This window comes from Leptonychotes weddellii, chromosome 14 (assembly GCF_054177405.1).
Source record: "Leptonychotes weddellii isolate Sample4059 chromosome 14, ASM5417740v2, whole genome shotgun sequence".
Taxonomy (NCBI): Eukaryota; Metazoa; Chordata; class Mammalia; order Carnivora; family Phocidae; genus Leptonychotes; species Leptonychotes weddellii.
Window position 1 is genome coordinate 6,715,374 of NC_138382.1, and position 14,224 is coordinate 6,729,597.

Sequence of the window (14,224 nt, forward strand, 5' to 3'; positions counted from 1 at the left end):
GTCTGGAGAATGCAGCTGAACAAGGGTGGGCATGAGTGATGTTAGGCAGCGGCCAGACTGTAGACAAAACCACATCACAGAAGAAGTCCAGTGAGGACACCACAAATCATGATCTCAAATCATGCACCTGTGTTACCACTAGATTCTGATCGTGGCTGCATAAGCGGGGTAACCCTTCCCAACCTGATTCCCCTAATGCCAATAAATGAGACAGTATATCCCCCATCTTTAAAAATAATGCCCCCTAGTTCCCAAATTCTCTAGGTTCCCTCTTGTGCTCTCAGATTTTTGGAAAATATTTAAAAAGACATTCTGGCTACACCTATTTACCTATTTCTTCGATCTGGTTCGATAAAATGAATATTGCTATCAGGACACTGAAACACTTTTCAGTAAGATCACCTCCTATCCTATCTCATGGACATGTTCCAGAATCCTCGCACATGACCCGTCTGCAGCATTGGGCCCTCCCTTTCTCATGGTTTCCAGTTCCCTCTCTGGCCTCAGGATTTTGTTCTGGTTATTTCTCTAGCAGGGACATTCCCCTACCCACGCCTCCTTGCTCCTACCCCAGCTTAAAACAAAATTCAAAGTTCTTGCCGTAGTTCAAACAGTGTCTTTCAGACTTTCTGAACTACCATCCACAGTGACAAGGTTAGATGTACATTTTATACTCAGGCAAATACACACATACACCCATACCATATGCACACCCATGCGAGCACACACACACACATCATGTATTTAAACGATAGAAATAAATGTTTCTCAAAAGAATGCTTATCCTTACAAGGTGTAATATGCTTGAATGTTGGCTAGTCTCTTTTTTTAATAGTTCTTGTGACCTATTAAAATTGTGAATGTGACCCACAGTTTAAAAAAAAATATTTACATAGTTTGGATGTTTAATTTTTACCTACTTTTTCAATCCCATTTCTTTCTAATATCCTCATTCATTATATCCAGCCATTCTAGACTTGTGATTTCTTCCTAAATATCAGGATCTTTCTTGTGTTGTAGCTTTTCACACACAGTGCTCTCTTCCTGATATGTTTTTCTTTCTGCTTTCCATAGGGCTGACTCCTTTTCATCTTTTAGTTTTAAGCTAAATATCTCCCCTTTGGGGTAACATTACTCGACTCCTCTAATAACCCCCCTTCCACTTATTATGCTTTCATATTTGATTTTTCTTCCATAGACTTAAGAAAATTTCTAATTATCATATTGCATTTCTTATTTATTTTATTTTATTTTATATTTATTTATTTATTTATTTTTGAGAGAGAGAGACAGAGAATGAACAAGCAAGGAGGAGGGTCAGAGACAGCGGGAGAAGCAGACTCTCCGCTGAGCAGGGAGCCCAATGCGGGGCTCCATTCCAGGACCCTGGGATCACGACCTGAGCCGAAGGCAGACGCTTAACGACTGAGCCACCCAGGAGCCCCTGAATTTCTTATTTTTGACCACCTACTCCTCATCTAGTCCTTATGACCGTAGATGTCATGTCTCTTTTGTTCCTTTTATTCTAGGTACCAGAGTAGATGCTCAGTAAATATTTGTTAAAAGAATGTGTACAGAGTAGCCTGCAAAGAATAAAACATTCTCCCTGTGCAAGGTATTACAATGATCCGCTTATTCTATTCTATCTTCATAATACATTTTATGGTATAAAACTTGCAAGATACTCTATTTCCTTAATTTACCATTTCCATGCCATTGCTTAATCTTCTAGTTGACTAGCTTATTGGTGGGAGTCTATTCAAAACCTGGGTAAAATACAAAACACATAGTTTGGAGATATTATGTATTTGGAGTTGTGGATAAGACACTTGAAGCTAAAGAAAACAGAAAATTGGTTATAGCTAAGGTAAATTGACATAATCATCCTAGTGAATAAGCAAGCAGGGAATATTCAGGGTCATGCTTAGCCAAGGTATATGCTGAGGCATGATGGGATGCAAACAGCACTAATTTACTGAATTCAATGGATCAGTCCTGACATTTACATAGAACCTTATAAAAGAGTCAGCTATGAAGAAGCTTTTGTCAGCAAGTATATGCACATATCTACGTATTTACATTCATTACTGGATACACATGCGGAACAATGGAAAGTCTTCTCTTCTGCTATAGAAATAATATGACACATTATTTTCATAACAGTCTGTGGCAATCAATAAAGAACAAGCGAAAGGAACACAGTAGCACTTTTCAAATGTGCACAGAACTGCTTGGGAATTTAGCTGTTTCAGGAATGTACAGTCCAGAAATAGTAAGCTGCTTTCAGTCTGATATGCCAAATATTGAGTAATTTTCTGGAACATATGTTTTGGAAATTGGGGGGGAAAATAGTGTTCAAGCAATAACTCATATGTATTTATTACACAATATGAAAAACAGGCTGATCTGAGGTATCAGAATTAAAGAGTCATTACTTCCAGGACCTAAGAAAGAACTTTGTGCTGTTGGTGCTTCTTTTTTTTTTTTAACGTAAAATTTTCAGTATTTATCCAGGAGCTTAAATCATTTACACACGGCAGAGACCTTTCAGAGTTATCTGTGCATGACTTTGGCTCTGCCTCTGGAGACAGGACTCCAACAGTGGGTTAATGCTTACCATCTTAACCTTTAAAGGACAGGGACTAAGGATATTGTGGTCTGCCTCTCTTACCCCATTTAAAAGTCTCCGCCATTCCCACTGCAAGGGTACATTTGTCAGAAGACAAATTCAAAAACCCTTCTCGACACTTCACTTCCTAATAAATTTTGTCCTCCCCTCCCAAAATTGTCAGTCTTTACCCCAGTATGTGTCTGTGCAGTAGCCCAGTCTTCTCCCCTGTCCCATGGGTCATGATTGAGTAATGAGGATAGTTTGTGAGTCAGGTACACTCTTCAGTGACTTTCCCCTTCTCCTGTTCTTTGCTCACTTTATAGCTCACAAATGATCTCTACCTACCAGAAGGAAGTATGAAAATAAAAGTGGGTTGCCATGTTTTCATACTGACTTCAGGGCTATAGAGATTTTATGTATCTGTGATGCATTGGTTGGTATTACCATTGTTCACCGAGAATTCCGGAGGCATGCCCAACAGATGGAGCGATTTAAATCCCTTGGAATGTTTCTCTTATGGTAGAGTAGTGACTTCCATGATCATAGAACCTCTAAAAGCCAAGTGTGTGGTGAGTAAGTATCCTCTGAAATAATCCCGCCTTCTCCATCTCTCCTCGTTTACCATTGCGAGGACATCTCCCAGTTTCTATGCTGAGTAAGAGAAGAGGGGAGTGTGGTTCTAGTAAACAGTGAGCGCAGGTGTAAGCAAATCCCAGATAGCAACAGGAGGCTCGTGCCTTCCCTGTAACACCTGTAGAGGTGTTTCCCACAGTCGTTCACAAATAATGACATACACAAAAAGTTCTTTTTATGTGATGAAACGATTGAGAACATGGGCTAAGTGCAGACTCCCAAATCTATTTTTTTTAAAGATTTTATTTATTTCAAAGAGAGGGAGGGAGGGAAAGAGAGAGAGAGCAAGAGAGCACAAGCAGGGGGAAGGGCAGAGGGAGAGGGAGAAGCAGATTCCCTGCTGAGCAGGGAGGCCAACCCCAGCCAAAGGCAGACATTTAACCACTTAACCGACTGAGCCACCCAGGTGCCCCCCAAATCTACTTTTTTTTTTTTTTTACTAGCTGTTTGCTTTGGACAAAGCTATGTAATCTCTCTAACCTTTTCTAAACAATTACTCACCTTGTCTGTGAAAGAGAAATTATAATAGTACCTATCTCATAGAGTTGCAATGAAGATTAAACGAGTCAATACCTGAAAAGCACATTAAATAGTGCCTGTTGCATAGGAAATGGTCAGTAAATATTAGCGATCATTAACTATTATATGTTTCACTTGTGAAATCAGCTTCGTGTTGAGAGCATGCTTAATCATTTTGTTCAGACTGTGAAAAGGAAAGCCAGCACCATGCCCAGCTTTGTGGAAGTATTTATTGTCATAATGTATTTCTACACTTTACTTAGCTTTACTTAAATATCATCATCAGATTGTGTTATTTAAGCACAGTGAAATAGGGTCACTATCATATTTAGTGGGCATAAATTAAAATGAGCACATTTCTCTTTTTACCTAAATTTGAAAGCAACATGGCTGGTTTTTCTTATATAAATATGTAATGAAAGAAATATATAAATGGACTTCCCCAGCTGGGAAATAGAGCAATGATGATGTGTGTGTATTTTAAATGGCCTTTTTCTATCTGTAAAAAAAAAAAAAAAAATGTTCTCTCTGGGGTTATTTCACTCATCACTCCAAACTAAAATTTATACCTGGATCTGGGGAAAGTGGTAACTTTACCCAGTGGAGAATACTTTTGGAGCACCTTTATTATTTTACTAAAATTTACACTATAGATTATATTACAAGTATAATTTGTAATGGGTTTGAATGATCTGCTTTAAGTGATACCAAAACACTTAGAATTCTCACATAAATTCTCACATTTTAACAAAACAAAAAAGGATTTATGTTTTAGAAATTTATGAAAGTGGCTCTTATGTCAAATATACTTTTAAATAGAATCATATTTTTATTTCTGGACTAGTGTGCCTGTTGCATACCAGCAACTGTTTAAATGTTGAGGGTACAGATGGGAATAGAACGCAGTTTCACAGGAGTATGAAGACACGAGGAAATTAATAAGTGTATTGAGAGCTGTTTCAGGGATGCACAGGGTGTTGGGAAAGTACAGAGAACAAAATATAACAGCCCTACGGGGATTGGCCACAGAGGGCAAGGTGTACAAAAAAATAACTCTGGGAGGAACCAGTGAAAAGGTCAGTGTGGTGTAAGTGAGGAAAGCATTTGAGGACATAGCTAGTCACCTGTCCAGAGATCACGTAGGCACCAGCCCTGCTGCATCTTGTAAGGCAGGCCAAGGGTTTTGAATTTCTTCTGCAGGCCATGGAGAATCATGGAGAAGTTTTTAAGAAAAGTTTGTGTTTCATATTTGAATTTTGGGGAAGTTCCCCTGGCTGCAAAGGAACCAAATTAGAGGAAGGAAAACCAATTAGGGGGCAATTATAGTAGAGAATCTTGTGAGAGAAGGAAGTGAGTATGAGAATGGAAAGGAGGATTGGAGAATTATTTAGAAGGTAAAACTAGTAAGACTTAGTGACTGATGTCAGTCTAGATGAGGAAAGAGTGAGCTGAGGATAGTTGTGCTGCCTTCCGCCAAGAGGGGGAGTATAGGAAAAGGAGCAAGAGAGAAAGGGCATTTCTTTTTAGCCATAAGTTAAATTTTACATATGGGGACTTCCCATTTATCATGGGGTTTCCTAGTGGAGATAACCAGGGGGCTGTTAGAAACCCAGGTTTTAATTCTTCAAGTATAACCACAAAGTAGAGAGAGGGATTAACTCATGTATGAGCATGCCTATGGTAAAAATAAGTGGTCTCAATAAAAATGAGAAAATGAGAGCTAAAAATGGAGACCTCAGAAAATACTAGTATTTAAAGTACCAGAAAACTAGAGCCTCCAAAAGGTCCTTTTAGGTAGTGGTGAAAAAAAAAAAAAGCAAAGAATGGGCAAGAAATGCCATAGAAACTAAGGAGCAAGAGAAGTTAGGACCGAGAGACTCTCTATATACGATAGAAAATGTCTGGGAACATACACACCAAATTGTCAGTAGTGACTGGCTGTGGGATGTGGGGTTGAAGAGAATGATGTTAGAACTGGGAATTTCCATTGGATATTTGAATTTGTTTTAAATGAAAGTATTTTATACCTCTCTGTACTATTTTTGCAACTTGTGAGCTTATAATTATTTCAGAATGAGAAGTGAAAACCAAAGTCAGGTTAAAATGTAAGGGATAGTCCATTGGAAATGAAAAATAAATCAAGCAAATAAGCTGCTTAATCAGAACAGGAGAAGGAAGGAAAGGGCAACATGAGGTGGTCAACAATGTCGTGCTGCAGATAGGTCAAAAAAGATAAGGACTGACAGCAGCCTTTTAGCTTGGTATTTAGATTTGGTCACAAGCAACCTTATTAGAAGCAACTGCAGTGAAAAGCTAAGGGCAGAACCTTCCCTGCATTTGTTGCTAAGTTGAAAGGTAAGGACTTGAAGCGTGGCCTAGTCATCTCCTCAGGGAGGAACCTGAGTGTGAAGGAAGAGAAAGAGGTAGAGATAGGGATTGAGGGTCCAACGAGAGTGAACTGTTTGCTCAAGGTCCTTATGGTGGCAAGAAAGAGATCCATGCACACTCCCTTGGTCACGGAGGTTTATTGAAGTCACCCAGGAATGGGAAGTAGCACGGGGAGTTGACTTGTCAGCCCCTTTTTCTAAAACTGGGTTCTGCAGGAAGCATTATACTGAATTGGAGAAGTCGCTCAGCAAGATTTCTTGGCGGGATGAGACCTGAGCTTATTTATGTGCTGGAGGTAGGCACTAGTCAAGGGCAAAAGTTCTCAAGTACGGAGGAGTGTTGAGGTACTTACTAAAGGAATGTACCCTTCATTTCCGGAGTGAAGTTTCATACAAAAATGCAAAACTCTCCTTGTTCCAAAGGCTAGGCTAACATTTTAAACATATATTCATGCTAGAAAAAAATTAAGACGATATAAATAAGCTACTAAATTGCTTCCTTTTTCCTTCTTCTTCTAAAGCCGGACAACAACTTATCCTTACACGGAAACGCAGATGTATAGCCAAAACACTGGAGGGAATTACTTTGATACTCAAGGGAGTTCTGCGCAGGTGACTACCGTGGTTTCGTCCCACAGCATGGTGGGCACTGGTGGGATTCAGATGGGCGTCACGGGAGGACAACTCATCAGCAGCTCTGGAGGAACCTATCTCATCGGCAATTCAATGGAGAACTCCGGTCACTCAGTGACACATACCACTCGGGCCTCTCCAGCGACAGTAAGTATTTGAGTTTTTATTTGTTTAATTTAGCTTCTTGGTAGCCTCTATGGTACATTTTCCTCTCTCGAGGGAAAAAAACAACACAGACTGGGCTGGGCACAAACGTATTGAGCAGTTTTAGTACTTTGGTATTATCCAGAATGCGGTCCATGTGGAACTATGCAGAATGATACTGATATGTCCCCCACAGTTATGTGAGTTGGGAAGTTTTTATGAATAATGGGAAGAGAGGTGAGTCTCACTCATTAATGCTGATTTTCATAGGCTTCCTTCAGTGATACTCAGTAAAATACTGTGAATTTCTACTGAAAGAACTTACTTTTATCTTATGCTGATTTACCCTGGCTTATGAAGAGTAAAATACAATTGAGTTTAAATTTTCACATCTTTCAACAATAGTCTTTACATTAACTCATTACCAGAGAAGTTGCCATATGGGCAGCATTTCCCAAACCTTAGACATTTAGTTTGGCCATATTCACTTAAGTCAGCTGTACTATTATTTACTGAATGTATTTTTTGAAATTGATTCACTTCTAAAATAGAAAACCATGCGTAATTTTTTCTAAAGTATATAAAAACCCATACTTAAATAGTAAGGTTGGAAGTGTTTACCCATGTGCCATATTATGAAGTCCCTCCGTTCAACCACAGAGACACTTTGGGAAGGACTGATCTAGGTGATTCCAATGAAAAAAACATGTATGTTGTCCCTGATGATAGGCATGAGTAAGTATCGGAGGAACATGCCTATGTATTTGAGTTTCCAAGTTTTTAAAATTTAATACAAACAGCTATTTTGACACAGATTTTAATGTATTAAAATGCTTTCCTAGAAACAGTAATAACGAGCTGTGTAGAATTTGATATCATCAAACTCTGTGTCCTGAGCTTTCCAGTCTCACCTCAGCTAAGTATAAGGAGAATAATCACTTAGAAACCCCCCAGCTAAAGTAGCAATGGAATTGGTGATGTAGGGGATTTGAATTAAGTGCATTTCATAATCTTGCTGTATATTTTGTTCTTATAATGAAATAGAGGTAGAAACAAATTGGGTAGGAAATAATTATGAGAGGCTTTGTATTTCTCATTTTATGGATTTTCCTCAAGATATAATATGTACTTGGTAAATATTTTGTATATAATTTTTATGTTTGTAATCATTATATGTGTTCAGACTTTCATCACTTAGTACCTTTTCCCTGATCCATTTCTGAAAGCTCATTATATTTAATTTACTGTTTCCTACTAACATCAGAACCGAAGACTAGCCATTCTGAGGGAGAGCTCTTTTTTGTACTTTTTTTCTTTGTGTTTTTGAAGCATTTCTTATGTGTGTTTGTCTCTTGCTTTTAATAACACTAAATATGACATTTCTAAACTTCTTAGTCACGCTGGTATATTTATGTAGATTAGAAACGAAATCATAGCTTCTCTGAACCTCATTTCCCCTGGCAGTAAAATAAGGGCTTAGTTAAACTAAATGATATCTTAATTTCCTCCCGGCTTCAAAATCATAATATTTACAAAGGAATTGTAAAATGTTCTAGATGTAAAAATAACTATATCTTTACCGTAAAAGGAAAAGAGGTAGACCAGGTGCCGGTACTTTATAGTGCTCCTCATAAAGGCCACTCAGAAAGTCATTTTCAGTGAAAAGGGGAACACTTGCTGCTTATCAGGGCCTTAGGAAAACTGAAAAATGGGGAGAAAGAGTTCTTTCCCACTAATCTTTTAGTGGCATACCATCTGCCCATTGCCAACCCTTTCTCCAAACGTTGCTGTCTTCACAGACTGCGGGCTGTCTGCTTAACATCCTCATCCACTGGATATGGGTTTACTAAATTTATTAGTGTTATTACTGAGTTAATAAAATTGATTATTTGGGGTCATGGCAATATGGGTGCAAATATAACAGAGTAAGTTTTATAGTTTGTTTTTTTGTTTTGTTTTGTTTTCTATGTAGAGTATGAAAAGTGGCATTACTCTTTAAGTTATCCATTACACAGATTTGATGTGTGATTTTTATTATGTTAATTGGTAAATTAAACTAACACTTAAAATAACTGAGTTATAATAACTGGTAATAGTGGAAACCTATTAAAAACAGTCAATTCATAGTATCAACTGTATATATTAATTTACACTTTTTAAAAAAGCATTAATACTTAAGGTTGTCTTGTTAAGGTTGGTAGCTTGTTTTGTTTTTTTACAAGAAAATTTCCTTGTTAGCAAAAGGAGTAAAAAAGTTAAATAAAAAGATAACTTCGCATGGAAAAATCATGAGGTCAAAGCACAAATGATAGTGTCCTATGATATATATAATCTAAATATACATCTGCTTGTGTTTATTATATTATCCTCCATTATTATCAAAATTTATATTTGATTTAGATCCCCCTCTCAATAGTGCAAAAGAGCTTCATCTCCTTCATTCACAATGAAGTGGTGATTGGTACAATTTCACATCTGTTATTCTAGTAAAGTTAACAAAGTTTAAGTGCCGTGCAACCTATTTACAATTTTCTACCATTCTCCTTTTGCCAAATGTTAGAAAATTTGTAGCTTCTGGTTGTTTAGACTCTTAGAACTCAAGATTTTTTTTGGTGGGTACCATGTCATTAAAGGGAATTTGCTTGTTTTCATGTATCTTTTTCATTCTCTGTAGAATCGTATGAGCATAATCTTGAGCAACTTGTTGGTCAAGACTTATGCTGTTTCTTTCAAACATTGAGCCAGGCTGTGCCACTGAAGTTCATTTCCCTGGCTGTTCTTTAGGGTTCAGCCTATAGCTGTAGCATGCCTAATACGACTGACGGGTAGCAGTAGGCTATACTGTGGCCAGAATTCCTGCCTGGAAAATAGTCAGCTGGGCTATTGCTTACGAGGCTATAATAGGTGGAATGTACAGTCAATTAATTCAGTTGATGTGAAGCTAGTTAAGTTTTGAGTTCTTGGGTACTTGGTTCGTGGGTAGCAAGGTTTCCGGAATACAGGAATACTTCTATCTAAATTTAGTAGGAATAACTTCTGGCTCAAAGAAAAGTTTATCCCAGTGTGCAAACCCAGTTGCCAAGATATGCCAATAGAAACAAAAAGATAATTTCAGATTGAAGCCATTACTAAGAAAAATAAATAACGCTTGAAATATTTTCTTACCTAGTCTAATATTCAGTATACGACCATCTTTCTTATACTAGAAGGATCTCTGAGTGATTAATGGAGGATTTGCAGTTGAGCATATGATTTCCTTTAGTTTTATAACTTTAAATGACAAAACATTTACATAGCTTGTTTTAGTATTTGATCCTTGCATGGTAAAAGTTTTCAGATTTCAAGTTATATAGAAATATCAGAATTTTCTGAATGATTATGATGGTAACATTATAATTTTATTTTATGAGTATATATTCTGGTATAAACTACTGATATTCAGATTTGGTCAAAATACTATTTCTCCTTTTTTTTACTGTACTTTTTAATTTGGCCAGTGGAGTCCATGTGTATAATTATACACACACACACACATGTTTTTATTTATATAAATATGTATACACACATTAATAGGCATTTCCTGCTGATAGTATTAAATAAGTTTCAAAAAGATTAATATTTTTAATGGAACATCACTGGACGTGAGTTCAGCTAAGTTACTACTTGAATAAATGTTTTATGTTTTATTAAATTAATAATGCTAGGAATCTATTTATTGTTAATATTTCAGTGGTACATGGATATTAAGGTGGAGGAGTTAAATGCTCCAGTCACAACTCTGAGCTCATCATACTTTGATCTTTCTCCTAACTGCATCACCATGATATTTCCTTGTGTATCTTCATTCATTTAAAACTCTTACTTTTCTGGGGCACCTGGGTGGCTCAGTCAGTTAAGCGTCTGCCTTCGGCTCAGGTCATGATCTCAGGGTCCTGGGATCGAGCCCTGTGTCGGGCTCCCTGCTCAGCGGGGAGTCTGCTTCTCCCTATGCCCGCCCCCATCTCTCTCAAATAAATGAATAAAAAAATCTCTTATTTTTCTTCATTATTGTTCTGTAGAACCACATCATTTGTAGAATTTTAGAATTTTGGAACCTGAACCCAATTTGCATTTGAGGATCAAAACCTTGTGATTGTAGTTAGTGATGTTTTTGTGCTCATCACAACATAGTTTATTTTATACCAGACTTTATAATAATTAGCAATTTAAGAAGCTTTATTTACTCACTTCTCCATAAAATAACATTTGTGTTCTTATAATTAGATGGTTATTTATGGAGTTCTTTTTTCTTCTTGTTAACCAAATAAGATTACATTAATCATTTTTTAGACTGTGATATGAAAGTTAATTTTTATACCTTTCTATATATACATTTAGTAATTATATATTTTAAATGGCTCTCACTAAAAGTAGATCCCACCAAGAGGCACAAGGGAAATGTGTTGAAACATTGTTCATCTCTCTCCCTCTTTTGATTAATGTAAAACACCATAATTTCTTTCAGTTACCTGGAAGGAAATTTGAATGTCCATCTGCTGCTATATAAGTCGAAGTCTGGCCTAGCTTATGTAATTATAGAAAGTTAAGATTTGTTTAAGACTTAGAGATGCTTTTATTTCTTTATTCTTGGGTTTACATGTTTATGGATTCAGTGTAAGGGAATTTCTTTTTTCTGAAAAGATGAATGGTTGGGGAGCCTGGCTGTCTCAGTCGGTAGAGCATATACTCTTGATCTCGGGGTTATAAGTTCAAGCCCCATGTTGGGTGTAGAGATTACTTAAGAAAAAAAAAATAGATGAATGAATGTGTTTAGTGCCTCCAGAAAATGCTTTTGCCCTTCTTATTCCTTTGCTGGAATGGTACCAGTGGCTATTTATTCTGTTTTTATTAATTTGTGTATACACATTAGTTACACATTCTTAAGTAGCGCAAGTGAAAAGATCTAGGAGTGTGCATGATGCAGTGTCCTCCTGACCCTGTTCTTCACGCTTTTCCTTAGAGACAACCAGTGTGTCAAGTTCTTTGAGTATCATGCTAGAGATATTCTGTGAATATACGAGCAGAATGTCTCTCTCTCTGTCTACTGCTCATTACATTTTTAAAAATACAAATAGTAACTAAACAATACTCCATCTCGTTTTTTTTGGGTTTTTTTTTTCACCTAACGGTGTGTCTCAGAAATTCTTTTTCACATCAGTCCTGGAAGGGTTTCCTTATATTTATGGGAAATGACTATTGCAGAAGGAGCCGACCTACCCGTCTCTCTTACCAGAGGAAAAAAAAAAAAAAAAAGTTAAAATAATGTTGGATTCTGGGTTATGGCTATATAGAGGTAGAGAAGCAAAATAGTCACATGAGATGAAAATTTCTGTTTAATTATCATATATAAAGATATGCTTGGAAGAAAACCTTTTAATTTAAGTGTGCATAAATCAATTATTTTATATATTTCACATATTACAAAAATAATCATTTCTCTTTTAAATAACTTTCGTAGTCTTCCAGTTAGTCTCAGTGATAAAAACACAAAACAAAACACTTCTCCACTTATTTTGGCAGAAGTATGTATGTCCGTTACAATCTTAGCATGTTCTGTTTTCCTGTGCCCTGTTTTCTCTAGGCCAACTTGAGCCCTCACATGAATCTCCTCAGAGAGTACCCCGAATCTTCTGCTTCCTGTACTAAATCCTAAACTGACTGAAGGTTCTGGGACCTCATTTTCCAAGCACTTAATAAAATGGGACTTTGAGCGACTGGTGGTCTCCATCGGTTCATCTATGTTCCATTCAGCCATCACTCAGTTCCACTCTGCTGCAGCCTTGAAGCTGATAAGATCTAGAGGCAGTAATTTTATGGTTAAGGCTGTAAGACATTCGACTCCTAGAAATCCTGATAAACTAGAAGGTTAAGACAAACAGAATGACAGGGGCCTTCGGCCTCTCCTGAGCATAGCTGATGGGTTCCCCTGAGTTTCTAAAGCCAAGTATGAGTTATTTTAATTTTTAGCCATTTCCTAGTGAAACAGGATTTCAGAACTGTACAGGGGTGTTGTAAACATGCCAGAAAGGGCTAGATTCTATTTCCTGTGAAATCTAGATTAGGAAGGTTTCATGTTTGTAAATGCTACTTAATGAATATGGAAATAAGCTATATTCCGGGTGACCTCTTGTATAACTTTTGCTTGATCCTTGTATTTATACATCACATTTCCAATTAATTTACTAGTTTGAAACTACTCTAGATTTTGAAGGAGGAAAAAATCACTCATGTTTCACTCCTGGAGACCAGGTAATCCAGATAAGATATGAAATGGATTGGTGACAAATTAAAATACACCGTAGTCCGTGAGTTACATATGAGTCATTATTAGACCCATACAATTTTAATTCCGGTAGAGTTAACCTACAGTGTTGTATTAGTTTCAGGTGTACAATATTGTGATTCACCAAGTTCATACCTCACCGGGTGCTCATCACAGCAAGTGCCCTCCTTCATCCCCATCACCTATTTCCCCCCATCCCCCCACCCACCTCCCCTCTGGTAACTGTCAGTTTGCTCTCTATAGTTAAGAGTCTGTTTCTTGGTTTGTTTCTCTGTTTCTTTTTTTCCTCTTTGCTTGTTTGTTTTGTTTCTTAAATTCCGCATATGAGTGGAATCATATCGTATGCGTCTTTCTGTCTGACTTATTTTGCTTAGTATTATACTCTCTAGCTCCATCCATGTTGTTGCAAATGGCAAGATTTCATTCTTTTTTGTGGCTGAGTAATATTCCAATCTTATATATATATCTTTTTAATCCATTCATCTATCAAAGGACACTACAAGCCATTATCTTGGCTATTGCAAATAATGCTGCAATAAACAGGGGTGCATGTATGCCTTTGAATTAGTATTGGTTTTTTTTTTTTCTGTATATTTGGGGTAAATACCCAGTATTGTGATTACTGCATCATAGGGTAGTTAGGCCCATAAAATTTTAATACTGACTGTTACACTGGCCTATGTCTTTTCGTTTAATGAGGGAAAATACAGCACAGTGCCCATGACCAATTACCAGTTTTCAAATGAGAGAAAATTTCTCCATGTTCCCATGTTTATCAGTTCATCCTCCAAAAGCATGTGATTTGATTACCGACCTCCTCAGCATGCATAACTACAGTTGTGTTTATTGGCCACATAATTATCTGGTTTCTTTTAAAACCTAGCTATTGCATTTGATTAAAACTATTGGTACCCATAAATTTTACTGGCTAGGACTTTTGTAATCTAACTGTAGAATGTTAGAAATAATTTTACA

General features: G+C 37.0%; 1 protein-coding gene across 5 annotated transcripts in view; it reads left to right on the plus strand.

Moving 5' to 3' along the window:
- The window catches only part of RFX3 (regulatory factor X3), a 281,571-nt gene that overhangs the window by 181,533 nt on the left and 85,814 nt on the right, over positions 1-14,224 (plus strand). For all 5 annotated transcript variants that reach the window (XM_081802793.1, XM_081802790.1, XM_006739897.3 and 2 more), the window contains one exon: positions 6,672-6,930. In XM_081802793.1, the coding sequence (XP_081658919.1) occupies positions 6,672-6,930 (259 nt within the window). The remainder of the gene's footprint in view (positions 1-6,671; positions 6,931-14,224) is intronic.